The sequence below is a fragment of the Centruroides sculpturatus genome, unplaced genomic scaffold (assembly GCF_000671375.1).
Source record: "Centruroides sculpturatus isolate CEXI.00-Female unplaced genomic scaffold, Cexi_2.0 scaffold502, whole genome shotgun sequence".
NCBI lineage: Eukaryota > Metazoa > Arthropoda > Arachnida > Scorpiones > Buthidae > Centruroides > Centruroides sculpturatus.
In genome coordinates, this window is record NW_019384630.1 from 97,422 (window position 1) to 113,252 (window position 15,831).

The following is a 15,831-nucleotide window of genomic DNA, read 5'->3' on the forward strand; positions in this document are numbered from 1 at the left end:
CTTATCGCCACGTCAAGTTAATTGCGTTAATTCTTTCTTTCTAAACCTTTCAGATGTTGCATTCTTTTCTCTCATTAAATTTTTATCCTGGAATTTTCTTGATTCCTTATTTCTTTTCTTTTGTTCAGCTATCATTTATTCTCTTATCGCCATACCTTTTTGACATGCAAACCTAATGATAGACTCTTCTTCTATTTAGAGACTCATTTGATTAAATATAATTATCTTAAAATTTTTTAAAGANGAATGTGGTCAGATACGTGACAGGTACGTTAATAAAAGCTTCTTCTTGTAGTCTGTATCTCATATTAATAATTTTTATCTAATCTGAAATAAACAATGATATAAAAATCGAATTTTATATTTTATACAAATATATTTTCATTAATTTCTGCAATAAATATATTTTAAATGAGAAAGATGAATTTTAGAATAAAAAATAACATATAGTTATAAAATATAATTAATTTTTAATGATTTTAATTAATAAATTATAATTCTTTATCAAACTTGATAGTGTTTACTCTAGAGATCGCTGATTACTGATCGACAGATTTTACAAGCTATTCTAACATATTTATATTTAGAATAGACTTCTCCATTGGTATTCTACATTGTACATGTATTGTACATGTATGCCTAATTAAACTATTATCAATTTTAAAATATATAGAATATATTTAATTAGATAACAAATCGTTTTACAACAGTAGTACAATAAATATTGGGTATCATTTAAATTACATCATTTTGAATTGAGTTAGTTGCTTTCCTTAATCTTTTCTTCAGCCTAGATCCTCGAGTGAGCTCTACCCGAATAATATAATTTAGTTAGTTGCTTTTTCCAATAATATATATCCACTTTTATTTGTTTCTCCTTTATTTAATAATAATTAAGATTAGAAAGTTCGAACACATATAACCCATAGGAATGCATACACGTGACGACATAACTCGTTCTGTGTGTCTAGTCTCAGGTTAAATGAGTAGCAACGTGAATATGTTGGGAATATCACGTGTTACCTAACTAAACTACGTGGCACGTGATACTTCCAACATACCAGGCACTTTGAGTGGGACAATTTTAATGTCAAATAGTAGAACGTTACATCTAAAGTACACGATAAATAATTTACAAGTGAAAATTCGATGAAAATACGGAAGTTTTTGTAACCTAATTAAAGAACAATATGTTAGGTCAATTTTCTATACAAACTTTATTAGGCTAAGAGTTATTTATATTCTAATTGTCAAGTATAAATATAATATAAGTTCATACAGTCCGAAATTTTATTTGAACATAATAGGTTTCAACTACAATTATATAGACCTATTATTGTAAATTATTTTTCTTACTGTAATAAATTTGCAGTCATTTTAAAATTTTATAAAAATAATTTTATGAATTTAAATAAAAATAAGGAAAATTTGTTATTAAAAAATAATATTTTCCTTATAGACAATTATATAAACGACTAATAATTCAAATATTGCTATTGGAAGTTGAATCATAATGTTTATTTCACTTGCTATAAAGATGTATTAAATTATTATAAATGAAAATTTCCAAGAGAATTATTTGTAAAAATTCCAGAAACGAATTAACTAACTTTCCCGGCAAAAAAGTGAAATTTGTACGTGGCGCTATCTGTTATAAAATTTTATTTTTAAAAACTTTTTATATTATTAAATATTATAAAATGGCAAATGTTAATTTTAAGAATAGAAATGAGTTTTATAAAAAATAAATAATAATTGTAAATGCTTATAACCAGTAAAATCTTTATTAAGTTTGACCTCACTCGAGATATGACACAACACCTCGATCTTTAACCACCAAAATTTAATAGCATCAATCCCCTAATACACAAATCTGCCTGCAAAATTTCATAAATTTTCGACAAAGGATAGAGGAATTATTAAGCTTCAAATTGCTTTTTACTACTACTCTGCAAACATCACTGTTACATCGTCAATTCTTTTTCTTGTGTCTTCAGCTATCTTGTCCATCTATCTCTTCTTGAATCTTCTGGTTCTTCTCCCCTCCATCTCCTTCCCCAAAACCAACTTTGGTATTCTAATTTTTCTCATTCATTTGGTACGTCCATACCAACTCAGTCTAATTTGTTCTATCTTTCCCCCAAATTTTATATTCCTGTTTTTCCCTTATTTCTTATTCGCTTATTGTACTAACAGGAAAAGAAAAATTTGAAGTTTTTGCCGGGAAAGTCATCCCATTTTATCAGATATAAATTAGATTATTTGTTAATGATTATTTATATATCATTTCAATAATATACGAATTCATATAATTTAATCTTAACATTGACTCATTAGTAATATATGCAAGTTGACTCATAAATTAGCCTAGAGAAAATCTATTTAATATTGTAGGTCCACGGCCATAAAGAAAATTATAATTTTAAAACTTTTATATTTATTGCATTAGACGTAAAAGATAAAAATATAAAATTAATGCATTACTTAAAAATATATAAAATACGTTTTAGTATAGTGTACTTGTAATTTTATTTCATCAATTGTTGCTTCATTACTTTCTCGGCTGTTATATATAACAGAGGAAAAGTATGGCAATCAGTCAAAAAAAATGATTCCCAAGGTTTTTACATTTTTGAACTCGGAGACCTTGCAACGTTGAAAAATGCAAAACAAAAAAATGAATTTTTTTCTGTATGTATGGGTGGGGGTACACGATTTTTTTTAATTCAATCTGAAGTTTAATAACTCCCGTGATTCTTGTCGAAATTTTCTGAAACTTTGCAAGAAGATCTGTATATTAGGAAGATTGATGCTAATAAACTTTGCTGGTTAAAGGTCGAGGGGGTTGGAAGATAGAGGAGATCATGGTGCCATATCTCGAGTGGATCCGACGGATTGAATGGTTTTTCTCGTTTTCAGCATTTTCTCACTTTATATAGGCCTATATATAATATATAACCCATCTCTACCTACAAAATTAATCTTTTGCCATTTTATAATATTTAATAAAATAAAAAGTTTTAACTAAAATCTCATAACAGACAGTTTTTAACTCTTGGTTAGAAATTTACACAACTCGTTGCTAGATCTTTTTCTTTATTTTCTATTGTCATCAATATATCTTTTTCTGACGACATAAACAAATTCTTCCAAACGACATTCATAAATTATTACGAAGTTGATTTAAAATATATTTTAATTATGAAAATGATCTTTCGCAAGATATTTGAGCGAATAATATAGTTAAAACGAATGTATGTGCTAAAAACAACATTTTAACCTCTATCTTGGTACATAGAGTGTAATTACGCAATTTTGTGTTTTTGAGAATTTTTCTACAATTAGCAGAATTTATGGCAATTATGAATTGCAACGACAATCTAATTGTCATAATTCTTAGAAAAGTGATTATCCCATTTGTTCTTCTCTACAAAAAAGTAATTAAAGCAGAAAACATGCTGCTTCGATTCTGTTATGAATGCCATTTCGATTCCTTTATCAATCTCCTGCATAAACAGAAATCTAAAGAACAAAAACATGGCCGACGACGACGAATGTATACGAATTTGGGCAAGGATTTTCAAGTTAATGCGGTTTATGGAAGAACTTTTCAACATTTTTCACAATTGGAATTTAAATTTTTATATTTCTGTAATAAGCTTAATGCAAGTTTTCAATTGATGTAAAAAAATCTAACTAATTCTGACCATAATTCGGCGCATTGCTTGTTAGAGAACAGAAGTATGTCACTAATAACGCACTATATCTATTGTCGATTTCTTTTTTCTTTTCCATTCTCATTAAGCGTGAAACGATCTTTATTGTTACTTGATCCTTGTTGATTCAATGCAGCGAGGAATAATCATTTCCGAAATAATTTGTACTGTACACAAAGGAGAAGAAACCTGTAGGAATTACAGTTTCTATTAGACTAGGAAACAACGAGAAATGATTAGAAACTGTCTACAAATTATTGAAATTTTTACTCCCCAACTCAAATTATGGGATACAAAAATAAAAAATTTAATTCGTGTAAAGAAAATTTATTAGAAAGTTTTATAACCTAACATTTAAAAAAAAAAAAAAAAAACGATCCAAAGCTTTCAAATCTAAATATTGTAAATTCTTATTCTTAGCAAATTTTTGTACATAATAAATGTAATAAATTTATGTCATTTAATAATAAAAATTAGATTAAAAAAAACTCAGAAAAAGACATCGAAATCCTAATCCTCTTTCCAACATCTGATGACAAATAAAGTATATCCATTTGTCATCAGATGTCGGAAAGAGGATTAGAATTTCTACGCTTTTTTCTGTGTTTTTAAATCTAATTTTTATTATTAAATAAAATATAAATTTATTATATTTATCATATACATAAATTTGTTAAGAATAAACATTAAATTCGTCAAAGTACATCGTGCAAAAGTAACATCTTTAGTCATCGTTAAGAATTCAAGTAAACATTTGTTATTCAAAACCACATTATCTTTACAGCATTTAGCATAATTTTTAACTTTAACTAGTGCAAAATATTATTAGTTTTATTATTGTTAGGTCAATCTTTACCCTTATGGGCCAGATACCGACGTCTGATGACAATTATATTAATATTAAATATGAAAGAAGATCCTAAGATGTTTTGAGTAATTTTTCTGAGTTAAGAAAAGATATATTAAGAGTAATTTTGCTTATAGGACTTACTTTTTTCTGAAAGAAATTTAAATTATTTTTATTACAGTATTATATATTATTACAGTATGCTTAGGAATTAAATGAGATGATGCTTCTGAAGTAATAATATCCACGAAATGCTAAAAGATATAGATTTAAATAAATGCTTTTCCGTAAAAGCATGTTTAATCTATTTACAGAGCTTTTTCCTGACATTTTATTCCTCCAATACTTATTATAATTAAAATAAGTAAATAACTAACTTATTATTTTAAAAAATAAATATATATTTTAGAAAATAATAATAACATTTTATAAAAAAAATATTTTAGAAAATTAAAATGCTAAACTTTGTATACAATTTAAAATATTTATTTATTTATTAGTTCATTTAATATTCTCAAAAGAAAAATTATCTCGTTTTAAGATTTGTCATAGTGAAGAAGCAAATTTATTAATTTCAAAATAACTTATTCAATAAGAAGTTAACGCTTGAAGAACTTGGATAAAAATTTACAAAAGAGATTATTCATTATTTTTATCTCGTCTATCGTTGCATTCGTGTTTTTCCTATTTTAAAAATATTATAGAGCCTTGAAATTATTTGAAATGTAATTTAATACTGTGTAGTATAATTTATTATAATATCTGACGGATATAAAAAATTACCACGTTTTTTTAACTTTAAAGAGAGTTTACGAAATAATTTATGTAATTGTACGGCTATAAAACGGCTTTTTAAATTTGTTACATATAGCTGAATATACAGACAAAAACAATTATTTCACAGACACGTACTGAATTGAAATATGGGAGAGAGGAAGAGATTATGACAAATTGGATAAAGTAGGAAAAGGGGGGAGGGTTGAGCTCCAGACGTCTGTTTTATTTCATTAAATTTTAAACAGTTTATGCATTTTATTATATTTATTTCAAACTTTTTTTTCTATGCTTCTTTTTTAAGTAATGATTTTTTTTTCTTTTCAAAATTTCTCTTGAGCTGGTAGAGAGGACACGGCATTGTTTTCATTATTACCAAATCAACAGTATATTGTAATTCGGTCTACTAATCTTTAAGAAGTATTGATAGGTACAGAAATCTCTATAAGTTGACCTTAATTCTGAATTTGCGGATTTTCGGTTACCTCTTTATTTCGGTTTAGTGTCTTATATGCAAGTAATACCACACTACTGTACTGTACAAACATAAGTACTAAGCGATGAAGTTTATATATCGAAGTGTATATACATAGGTACTAATCGGTGAAGAATTCTGACATCACCTCAGCAATATTTTGAAAGTTACTTGAGATGATCTTGAGGAAGATTCGATCTGAATGACGACAGGGCCAAGACTGACGATGATGGAGATAGGTCACAACTAGAGGACTGTCTGAGGAATGCTTGCATGTCCAATAGGCGATGGCAAACAATAAAAGGCATCTGACCAAGACAAACTTGAGTTGGATCTATATGCTACTTTAGATCTATACCTTCCATAATCTATTATTATTATTATGTTGGGTTTTGTGAGTTATACTCGGTTCACACCGGTGGCTGTGACTATGCCGGACCAGAGTCAAGGCATAGCAACAAAAACAAAACTAAAATTAAATAAGTGTGTCAGTGTGTGTGTGTCTGTATTCAGGAATTTCCTAACAATGTGGCATGTATTCAATATAGTGGCCTTCTGTAGTGTGATGTAAGTATTTCTACTCAATTGTAATGTTCCCAGGCTTTTGTGTAGTGTGTGTGGTATCACACCTGTACAGGAGAGAACAACAGGTACAATAAGCACCCTATCCATCCTCCACAGATGCCTTATTTCCTGGGCGAGTTCTGTGTACTTGCTAATTTTTTCAGTGCATGTGTTTTGTACATTGTGAGTGTTTGGAATGGCTATGTCTATAATGTATGTGATTTTATTGTGTTTGTCAATGAGTGTGATGTCTGGTCTGTTGTGGTAAATTGTTTTATCTGTGATTATGGCTCTGTCGTAGTACATTTTGTGCGTGTTGTTTTCCAATACTGTCTGTGGAATATACTTGTAGTATGGTTCGTGGATGTCTGCCAATTTGTGTTTCTTTGCAAGCTCTTGGTGTATTATATTTGCTACTTGATTGTGTCTATGTAAGTAATCTGTCTGTGCCAAGAGCTTGCAACCAGAAGTGATGTGTTGTATAGTTTCTGGCATGATGTGACATTTTCTGCATGTGTCATTTGTGAGTGTTGTATCTTTGAGTATGTGTTTTCTGTAGTTTTTAGTATTTATGACCTGATCCTGTATGGCAATCATGAATCCTTCCGTCTCCCCAAAGAGGCATCCCCGATCTAACCAGCTGTTTGACGCAGTTTTGTCAACAAAATCCTGGGCCAGGTCATAAGGATGCCTGCCATGGAGTGCCTTTCGAGCCCACGATTGCTTGATGGTGTCTATGCTTTTTATGTGTTGTGTCATGTCTGTATGATGTGAGTGTAAGTTTAATGGTGTGTTATTTGAGTCTGCTAGAGTTACTGCTTTATGTAACTGTGATGTTTCTTGTTTCTTGTAGAAAAACTCTCGCAGTGACTGTATTTGTTTGTAGTGAAGGTTAACTATGTCAATCAGGCCACGTCCGCCTTCTTTACGTGGAAGGGTTAATCTTTCTGTGGCGGATTTAGGATGATGTTGTTTATGCTTAGTAAGTGTTGTTCTTGTTTTCCTTTGGAGTTGCTCGAGATCTGTGTGAGTCCAATGTATAACTCCAAAAGAGTATGTGAGTACTGGGATGACATATGTGTTTATTGCTTTAACTGTGTGTTTTGCATTTAACTGTGTTCTAAGTATAGCGTTTAACCTACTTTGGTATTCTTTAATTAATCGTTGCTTTATTTGTGTATGTTCTGTTAGTTTGGCCTGTTGGAATCCTAAGTACTTGTAGAACTCGCCCTCTTCCATGGATTCAATAACGTCTCCATTTCCAAGTGCAAAATCTTCTTTCTTCAGGATTCCTTTTTCTATGTGAAGTTTTTTGCATTTGTCTAAGCCAAACTCCATTTGTATGTCCTTAGTGTATGAATGTGTGATTTGTAGGAGTTGATGAAGTTGTTTTTGTGTGGATGCATAAAGTTTTATGTCGTCCATGTACATGAGATGTGAGAGTGTAAACTGTGTTGTTTTTTCGTGTCTGATATTGTAGCCGTATTGCGTGTTGTTTAACATGTTGGATAATGGATTCAGGGCTAGGCAGAACCAGAGAGGACTCAAGGAATCTCCTTGAAAAATTCCTCGCCTAATGAATATTTCGTTTGTTTGTATGGAAGTGTTACTAACCCTGAGATGTAGTGTTGTTCTCCAGTGCTGCATAGTGTTTTCGAAGAATGCAATGAGTGATGGATGTATTTTGTACATGTGTAGAATATGTAGCAGCCAACTGTGTGGAACACTGTCGAATGCTTTTCTGTAGTCTATATATGCCATGTGTATGTTTCTGTGTTGTTTGTGTGCTTGCCGTAGAATGACTGAATCTATGAGTAACTGTTCTTTGCATCCCCTGTGATTTCTACGGCAACCTTTTTGTTGTTCTGTAAGAATGTCGTGTTCTTCAACATGTTTGTATATTTTGTTTGTGATACAGGATGTCAATAATTTGTAGAGTGTTGGAAGACATGTAATTGGTCTGTATTGTGTGGGGTCTGTGGTTTTGTTGTTTTTAGGTTTCATGTAGGTGATGCCCTGAGTAAGAAATTTTGGCATGTCTTGTGGATTGATGATGATGTGTGTTAGATGTTTAGCTAGTTCCTGGTGCAGTGATGTAAACTTTTTGTACCAGAAATTGTGAATGTTGTCTACACCAGGTGTCTTCCAGTTGTGTGTTCTGTTAACAGCGTAGCGAATGTCGTGTATGTTTATTTCAGCACAGGGCATAGTTGGTATGTTGTGCAAGTTTCTGTTCTCCTCCTCGATCCAGCCTGCATCAGCATTGTGTGTAACAGCATTGGACCAAAGAGAAGACCAATAAGTTGTGAGTTCTTCTTCTGTTGGTGTGCCACTGTGCTGTGTATCAGTGTTTGTTTTGGTACTGATTTGTCTGTAGAAAAGTTTTTCATTGTTTGTGAATAATTTATTTTGTTGTTTTCGTAGTGTACATGTTTTGTATCGTTTGAGTCTACGTGCTTTGGCTGCGAGTTTTTGTTTTAGTGTATCGATGTATTCTGTAATGTGTGTGTTGTGATGTTCATGTTTTGTGTGTGTTTTAATTTTCTTGAAAATGTTTTTGAGTTGTTTCTTTAATTTGGGTGTTATGTTGTTTTTAGTGTATTGTGTCAGCCTGCCTAATTGCTGTCTAATGTCATTTATTTGTGTTTCTATTCTTCTCTGCCAGGCAGGCTTGTGATAGAATTGTGTTTTGTGTGTGTCTGTCTGTGAGTGTATTTTCAGTCCATGGTGTGTCACTACTGTGACTGCCCCAGCATAAACTAATGTATGAATGTCTGAGAGTGTAGAAATTGAATGAATGTAGTTTGGTAGTAAGTGAGTGTTTACATAATTTAGTGTTTTTCCTACTACCTTTGACGTGTTGATTTTCGGTATTCGTGGTCTTTGTGTGGGATCTGTACCTGTATATTTAGTGAGTGTTTCCTGAAATATAAGTGAGAGTGTATTAACTAATTCTATGTCTATGTTATCAGTGATGGATGGGGAAGTGCCTGCAGTATCATTAGTGGTACTTGTTGTGTGTGTGCTGTAATCAGTGCTTGTTGCTGGATTATCCTGACAGGTTACGTGATCTTCATTAATGTTAAATGTTTCTGTCTGTTGATGTATTTGATCAGCAACCTGTTGTTTGATAAGTTCAAGTGTTGTTTGTGGGATAAGGTTGTTGTGTATAATTGTTCTTTTTTGATCAACAACCCTTTGTTCGGTGACAGTGAGGTGAGGATATTGTTGTGTGAATCTATGGTGTAGTTGTTGTCTGTATGCTGTCATGTTTGTTTCGAGTCTTGTGATGGTGTAGTAAGTGCGGATGATAAACTCGTTCATTTCTGTTGTCCATTTCATCCGTTGGCGTGGTTTTCCAGCCTTTGTGGTCTGTGGATGCATTGCCACAGAAACACCAAGGCTAGGTTGATTCCTCACATCTGTTGAGGGCATTGCAGTAGCCATGCTTGGGCCGGCGTTGCTTTCGCCACCGGTAACCAAGGGAGACTGTGGCCTATTTTTCGAACGTAAACCTCTGCCTAATTATTATTATATAAAATGGAAATGTTTAATGAAATAACCATGAACTTCATAATTATAAATGACTTGAGAAATCTTGAGAAATCCATTGCCTGTTTCTAAGTGTTTTAACATTTTTACGAATTAAAGGGTATTAAAACATAAAAACACATTAAAATCTATGTAAACTGGAATCGTATGATATCAATTTTTTTTCATTTTAAATAAGTTTTACTGTTTTTTCTTCCAGTGATATACAGTAGCCACCAATCTTGGCTATTAATCAGGACTTATCTTACCACAATCACGAGTATCAGAACATATTAGTGATATAAATTACAAATATAAAAATTATGTAATAGCAAAATAATGTAATTATAAGGGTGTGAAATGAGTTTAGATAAAATTTAAAAATTCAAATTTTTCTTCAAATTTAAAATGGGAGAAAAATTAATAGAGCTGTTATTGTAGCAAAATTATGCAATTGTATTACAGTATTTATATTTTTACAAATATAAAACCTATGTAAACCGGAATAGGACGGCACTGAATATTTTTTCTGTTTTATTCGGGTTCCATTTTGGATAGATTCTACTATAATATTGTAATTTATTTAAATTTTAGTAAATTTGTATTGTATTTCAAAGAAGAAAATTATTAACAGACGAGCAATTACTTATTGTTATCAATATATCACCACAATGCCGGGCTGTAATTTTTCTTCGTAATTCTCTCGAGTTTAGTATCTTGCCTCTGTACTGTACTGTACATCACACTTTTCCTGTTAGATGGTCGATATGACTCTATTGTTATCTAACTCCCTTCTGGAGAAAACTTGTGAATTGAAATATATACTATAATATATTATATATACGTATATAGTTAGTCGGGATTCCTGCCTTATCATATGAAATTTTTGAAAATTGCAGCCCAAACATTTTAAATTATTAATTGTAAATAAAGGGGTCTCTTATTCTATGAACATATGGTAGCATTGTGGTTGGTTTTATGGTTTATGGAAATGGTTTACTTCAACTGAAGAGGGGTCTAAAAACAAGAAGTGTACATTTTGGAATTATTCAAAGAATAAAGAAGTTTTTCAAGTGTCTTTCGTGATTGTTGCATGATAAGGTTTCTTTTTTCGATTCCTTGAATGTCAGTAAGTAATGCACATTCGAAGCTATTATACTCGTTGTCTACGTCGGTTACGTCCATTAAGTCATCATTCATGATACACACATTATGGATAACACAAGTAGTTTTTAAGCAGGATGGAATTAAATCCAACCTGTTCATGTCTAACATTTTTAAACGTTGAAATCGCGTCATTAACAATTTCAATGCCTTGCTGATAGGTCTGTGTGCTTCGGTCAATGCATTATTTAAATGTTCATGTTCTGCGGTCAGTTGTTCTCCTTGATACGGTGTAATTAGCCATGTGTGAAGTGGATAGCTACACGGTCCGACTAGGTAAGCTCCTTCAGGAAACATGCTTTGATCGTCTTTAGCTTGTTTAGATAATTCAGAACCTTCAAATGCTTGTTCGGCCGTTAATGATCCAGGTGATTTAGTACTGCAACTAGTAAACATCATTTTGTGATTGCAAGTTGCTTGAAGTACCACAGTTGTAAGTCCTTTCTATTATTGTAAACTTCTGGTAAGGCACGTGACGATTTTATATTTATGTGAATGTTATCAATGGCACCTAATACCTTTGGAAGTCCAGATATTTCTTTAAATGCTAACATTTCGTCGGTGGCTTCTTTATCTCTTGGCCATTTTATGATATCCGGACTAACTTGATGCATCAAAAATATAATTCTCTTGAAACAGCTTTCGATAGTTGATTTTGGTACCACAAACCTTTCTGATATAATTCTAAACGGTTCTTGATTAACCAGCATCCACACCACAATAAGCAATTGTTTGGTGAATGGAACGGCGGGTCTTCCTGATTTTCTCTCCATTTCGTGATTATAGCGAAGGGCCTGAATTAATTTTTCGAATGTTGTAGTTGTCATTTTGAACTGAGCTTTAAAATCACTCAACAGTTCTAAAGGTATCAAAGGTTGAGATGCTTTATCGGCTTTGTTTCCGTTCTTTGATATTCTCCTCCGCTTAATCGCGCTCTTTAACTTTTTATCGCTTGATTCATATACCTTTTCAATGTTTTTATCCGCATCACTTTTAACACATGCTGCCTTTAATAATTCATCCGCGCTGTAAAAGACGAATTCCTCCTCTTCGTCGTTATCTTCAATAAAACACTGATTGAAAATCGTTTCGGTCTTTATTAACGTAGCAATTACGGTACCTAACACGTCTACATCCATTATAAAATCTCGTATAAACGGCAAAATCTATAAACGAACAACACAAACATGGAGTCCGCCATTTTGTTTTCACTGTAAAAAAAAAAAAAAGAATTTTATTCGTGATTCTCTTCTGTGTCAAGTATTAAATTAGGTTCTGGCATTTCTTTCCGTCTCCATCAGACACTCCCTGACCAGAATCCTGGCATGCACGATGCCCCGCTTCAGCCTCTCTGCAGAACTCTTGCTTCCTGCATAGGTCGGGCGAATGTCCTTGCCCAGTTCCTCGATGACTCCCAGGAGCTGCGCGTACTTGGACTGTGGCTGCTGTCTTATGGTACCATAGGCTGCTGCTGCTGCCTGGGTGGTTTGGCCCACGGCTGCAAAGGTGGAAGAGGAAACCATTCCGCTGATGTCGTCATTCAGCCGGTCGTTTCGAGGAGTTCCGGGATTACTGAACGCCAGTGTGGCCTGATTGGGAGAATGGCAATCATCGTCCATGATTTTTTAATTAATTAACTCCATGATTCCAAATAAACAATTTCCCTCCTCACCGTTGAAGACGCGTCTTCTACTCAAGTGATCAATAACCAAGATTGGTAGCTACGTTATTGGAAGAAAAATATATAGAGTTAAAGGACTAGAAGCTTTATAAGGAAATTTAACTGTATAAAGATTTTATAATTTTATTGGTAAGTCGTATATTCTATTGTTAATTTTATTTGTTAAACGTTAACTGTATGTTTGAAAAGGCTTAATTATTTTATTAAAGGGTGAATGTGTAATTAGAAGACCTATGAAAGATCAAATAATATTTTACAATATTTTAGAACCTTTATTTTATTCTCAATTTTCTTTAATTAAATTTCAAAATTTCTTAAAAATTTAAGAATAAAATACAAGTTTATAAGAGTAAGAACTCCTACCTACTCTTATGTAAGAGTCTCTACCATATAAATATCATAAAAAACTGAGAAAAAGAATATTTAAACTTTCAAAAATTATTAATGAGGACAGTAATGGGCTCGGAGGTAGAGAGGATCCTTTTATCCTTTAGCGGGATCTTTTTTATTTTTGTTAATAAAAATAACATTAATTTATAGGGATAGAACTCGTACGGGTCTCTAAATTTGCTCCGAGGTTGGGGAAACATTTCCAGCTTCCTCTGTCATTAATTCAAAACTGATACAGGAGACGGGTAAACATTATTTGTTGGTTTTGTTAATTACGGCAGCACAACACTTGGGAGATCTGTCTAGGGGGGTTTGTTTTTCGGGAGGTCTTTTTAAAGATAACCGCCCCCTATTTAGGCGTTAAAGATGTGGAGAAAACTCCACGTGGTCAGTCCGTTCTGAATGGGCGCGAACACGCGACAGAACTACCAGTGTTTAGGGAAAGGAACAGCTAAACATTCAGTCATTAGTATTTTGTTAATAGAAGGGTTAAGTAAAAATTATATTGATATTCTATTTAATTAGCTAATATTTAAAATATTATATGACTTTGCAATGACTTTATACGGCCAGGAGTTACTTATTTTTGGGCAGATATTTTATCACATAGCGTTGTGATCAATTTTTTTCGCTCAATGAGCGTTTTCGGTCTTTGAGCCTAAAATATATATTAATAAAATAGCTTTAATTAATTAGGTTCGAGTCTGGGTTCGGGATAAATATATAAAAAATTATTTTTTTATGAAATTATTTGAGATAAATGTGTTGTTAATCATAATTTCCATCTAAATTGGATTCAAAGATCTTTATATGTCGAAGAGAAGAGAGAGTAATATTTTTATAGTAGTTAAATGATCTTCATTAATACGAGTAATCATTCGTATTAGTAATTTTATGTAAATTTGAATGGGAGAAATTCTTAGGGATGAAAACAAAAAATGGATGCCGGGAAAGTCCTGCAACGTCGTTGCCAGCTTTTCAATAATGTCCTTTTGTCATTTTTTCTAAAATGATTGATCGCATTTGTCTTTCGGTTATTAATCTTCCTCTATTTCTTATATCGCCTTTAAATTTCAAATGAATTTTCTTTCAAGTCTATTTCAGTAAAACTTCTGTAATGTTATCTGATAACAGAATAATGTACAAATTTCTTTCACATTATTTCTTTATTTAACAGAAAGTAACAACAACAAATATGTTTATGAATCATTTTTTCTATAAAGGATAATGTCATTGATCTTTCTATTTTATTACTTACAGAAAATATTAATTTATAAGAAGAAATTTGAAGAAATATTCTTTATTATACACACAATCAATTAATCATATAAGCCACAGCTTCTAAATATATTAATTTATTTCATTTTGTATAAAAAAACGCGTAAAATGAAACTTATTTTTGTATAAAATTAACATTAAATAATATGAATATATAGTATCTATTTTCTTATTATTTATAGACTATAAACTATAAAATTACATGCAATCATTTTTCTCTATTATATTATATTTTATTACATGAATTAACAGCTAAAATTTAATTATCGGAAAAGAATATCATTAAATAATACGTTCACATTAGACTTTCACTCAAATCTTTCACCATTCAAATGTAATAATAATTTATTTATTTATACCTTGAACTAATTTTTACCCTTCAGTTTTAATTGCTTTTAATTTTCAATAATAACAAAAATTACGAACTATAGAATTTTTTGCAATTACAGTAATAATATTTTAAATTTATTTAATTTAACGTTGGCCTTCTTTCAACGATAAGGATCAGGATTTGAATTTTTAAATTTAATGAAATGTTAAAATAATTTAGATAGATCGATACTATTAGAAAGTAAACATAGTTTTGAATTCATAATATTACATTAGTTTTTGGGAAAAATTAATGGGACAAAAGCCAAGAGGAAAATAGCAACAGAGATTCAGGAAAAATAACAAAAATTCTCGATGCAATGTTCCTGGTAGCATTGCATCAAGTATTGTTTTATTATTATTATTTAACATTTTTAAATGATATGTAAGTAATTATCTTCCATTATATTTGTATTGCTGCTACTATTCTTTTTATTTTCTAAAACCAAAATCAGATTCTGTGTTTCATTTTCGGATTTATAAGTTCTAGTGAGTTATCCTTTGCTGTCAAAACGTTTTTCATTTTTTAGTAGATGCTGTTTCAAAAATCTTTAGATTTACTTCTAAATATTAATATAAAATTGCGTAAGAATAAATATTAATTGTTAAAAATATAGAAAAATTTAAACATTTACAAATGAAATGATTATGAAATTATAGTGGTCTTTACATATGACGTTCTCTACCTTCTATCTTCTTATTGTTGTTCAAAACACACACGAGCCAAACATAAAGCGGATTTCTACAATATACAGTTATTTTTCTTTTTACATATATACATAAAGATAAACTAATTTCATTATATAATTTTTAATATTAATATAAAATATTAATCACTTTACGTTATTCTTCAACTCTATAAAATCTTTTAATATATTAATGAATTTTTTTCGTGCTCATTTAAAACTAGATTGTTTCATTCATCACACTTATATCTTTACGGATTGATATTTTTATTTTAATTGTAGCAAATTATAGATTAGTGAAGTATGATTTTAACAAAATAGACTAACGACATTTCACTTGTCCTTGCTTTTGTTTA

General features: G+C 30.9%; 3 protein-coding genes across 3 annotated transcripts in view; 1 reads left to right on the forward strand and 2 right to left on the reverse strand.

Moving 5' to 3' along the window:
* LOC111625744 overlaps positions 1–15,831 on the forward strand; it is a 58,707-nt gene that overhangs the window by 33,250 nt on the left and 9,626 nt on the right. The window lies entirely within an intron of this gene.
* LOC111625730 (protein ANTAGONIST OF LIKE HETEROCHROMATIN PROTEIN 1-like) lies at positions 11,059–12,292 on the reverse strand. Its single transcript, XM_023368948.1, has one exon. The coding sequence runs from the start codon at positions 12,208–12,210 to the stop codon at positions 11,467–11,469; it is 744 nt and encodes a 247-aa protein (XP_023224716.1). The 5' UTR covers positions 12,211–12,292; the 3' UTR covers positions 11,059–11,466.
* Positions 12,294–12,770, reverse strand: LOC111625731 (cyclin-dependent kinase 2-associated protein 1-like). Its single transcript, XM_023368949.1, has one exon. The coding sequence runs from the start codon at positions 12,688–12,690 to the stop codon at positions 12,340–12,342; it is 351 nt and encodes a 116-aa protein (XP_023224717.1). The 5' UTR covers positions 12,691–12,770; the 3' UTR covers positions 12,294–12,339.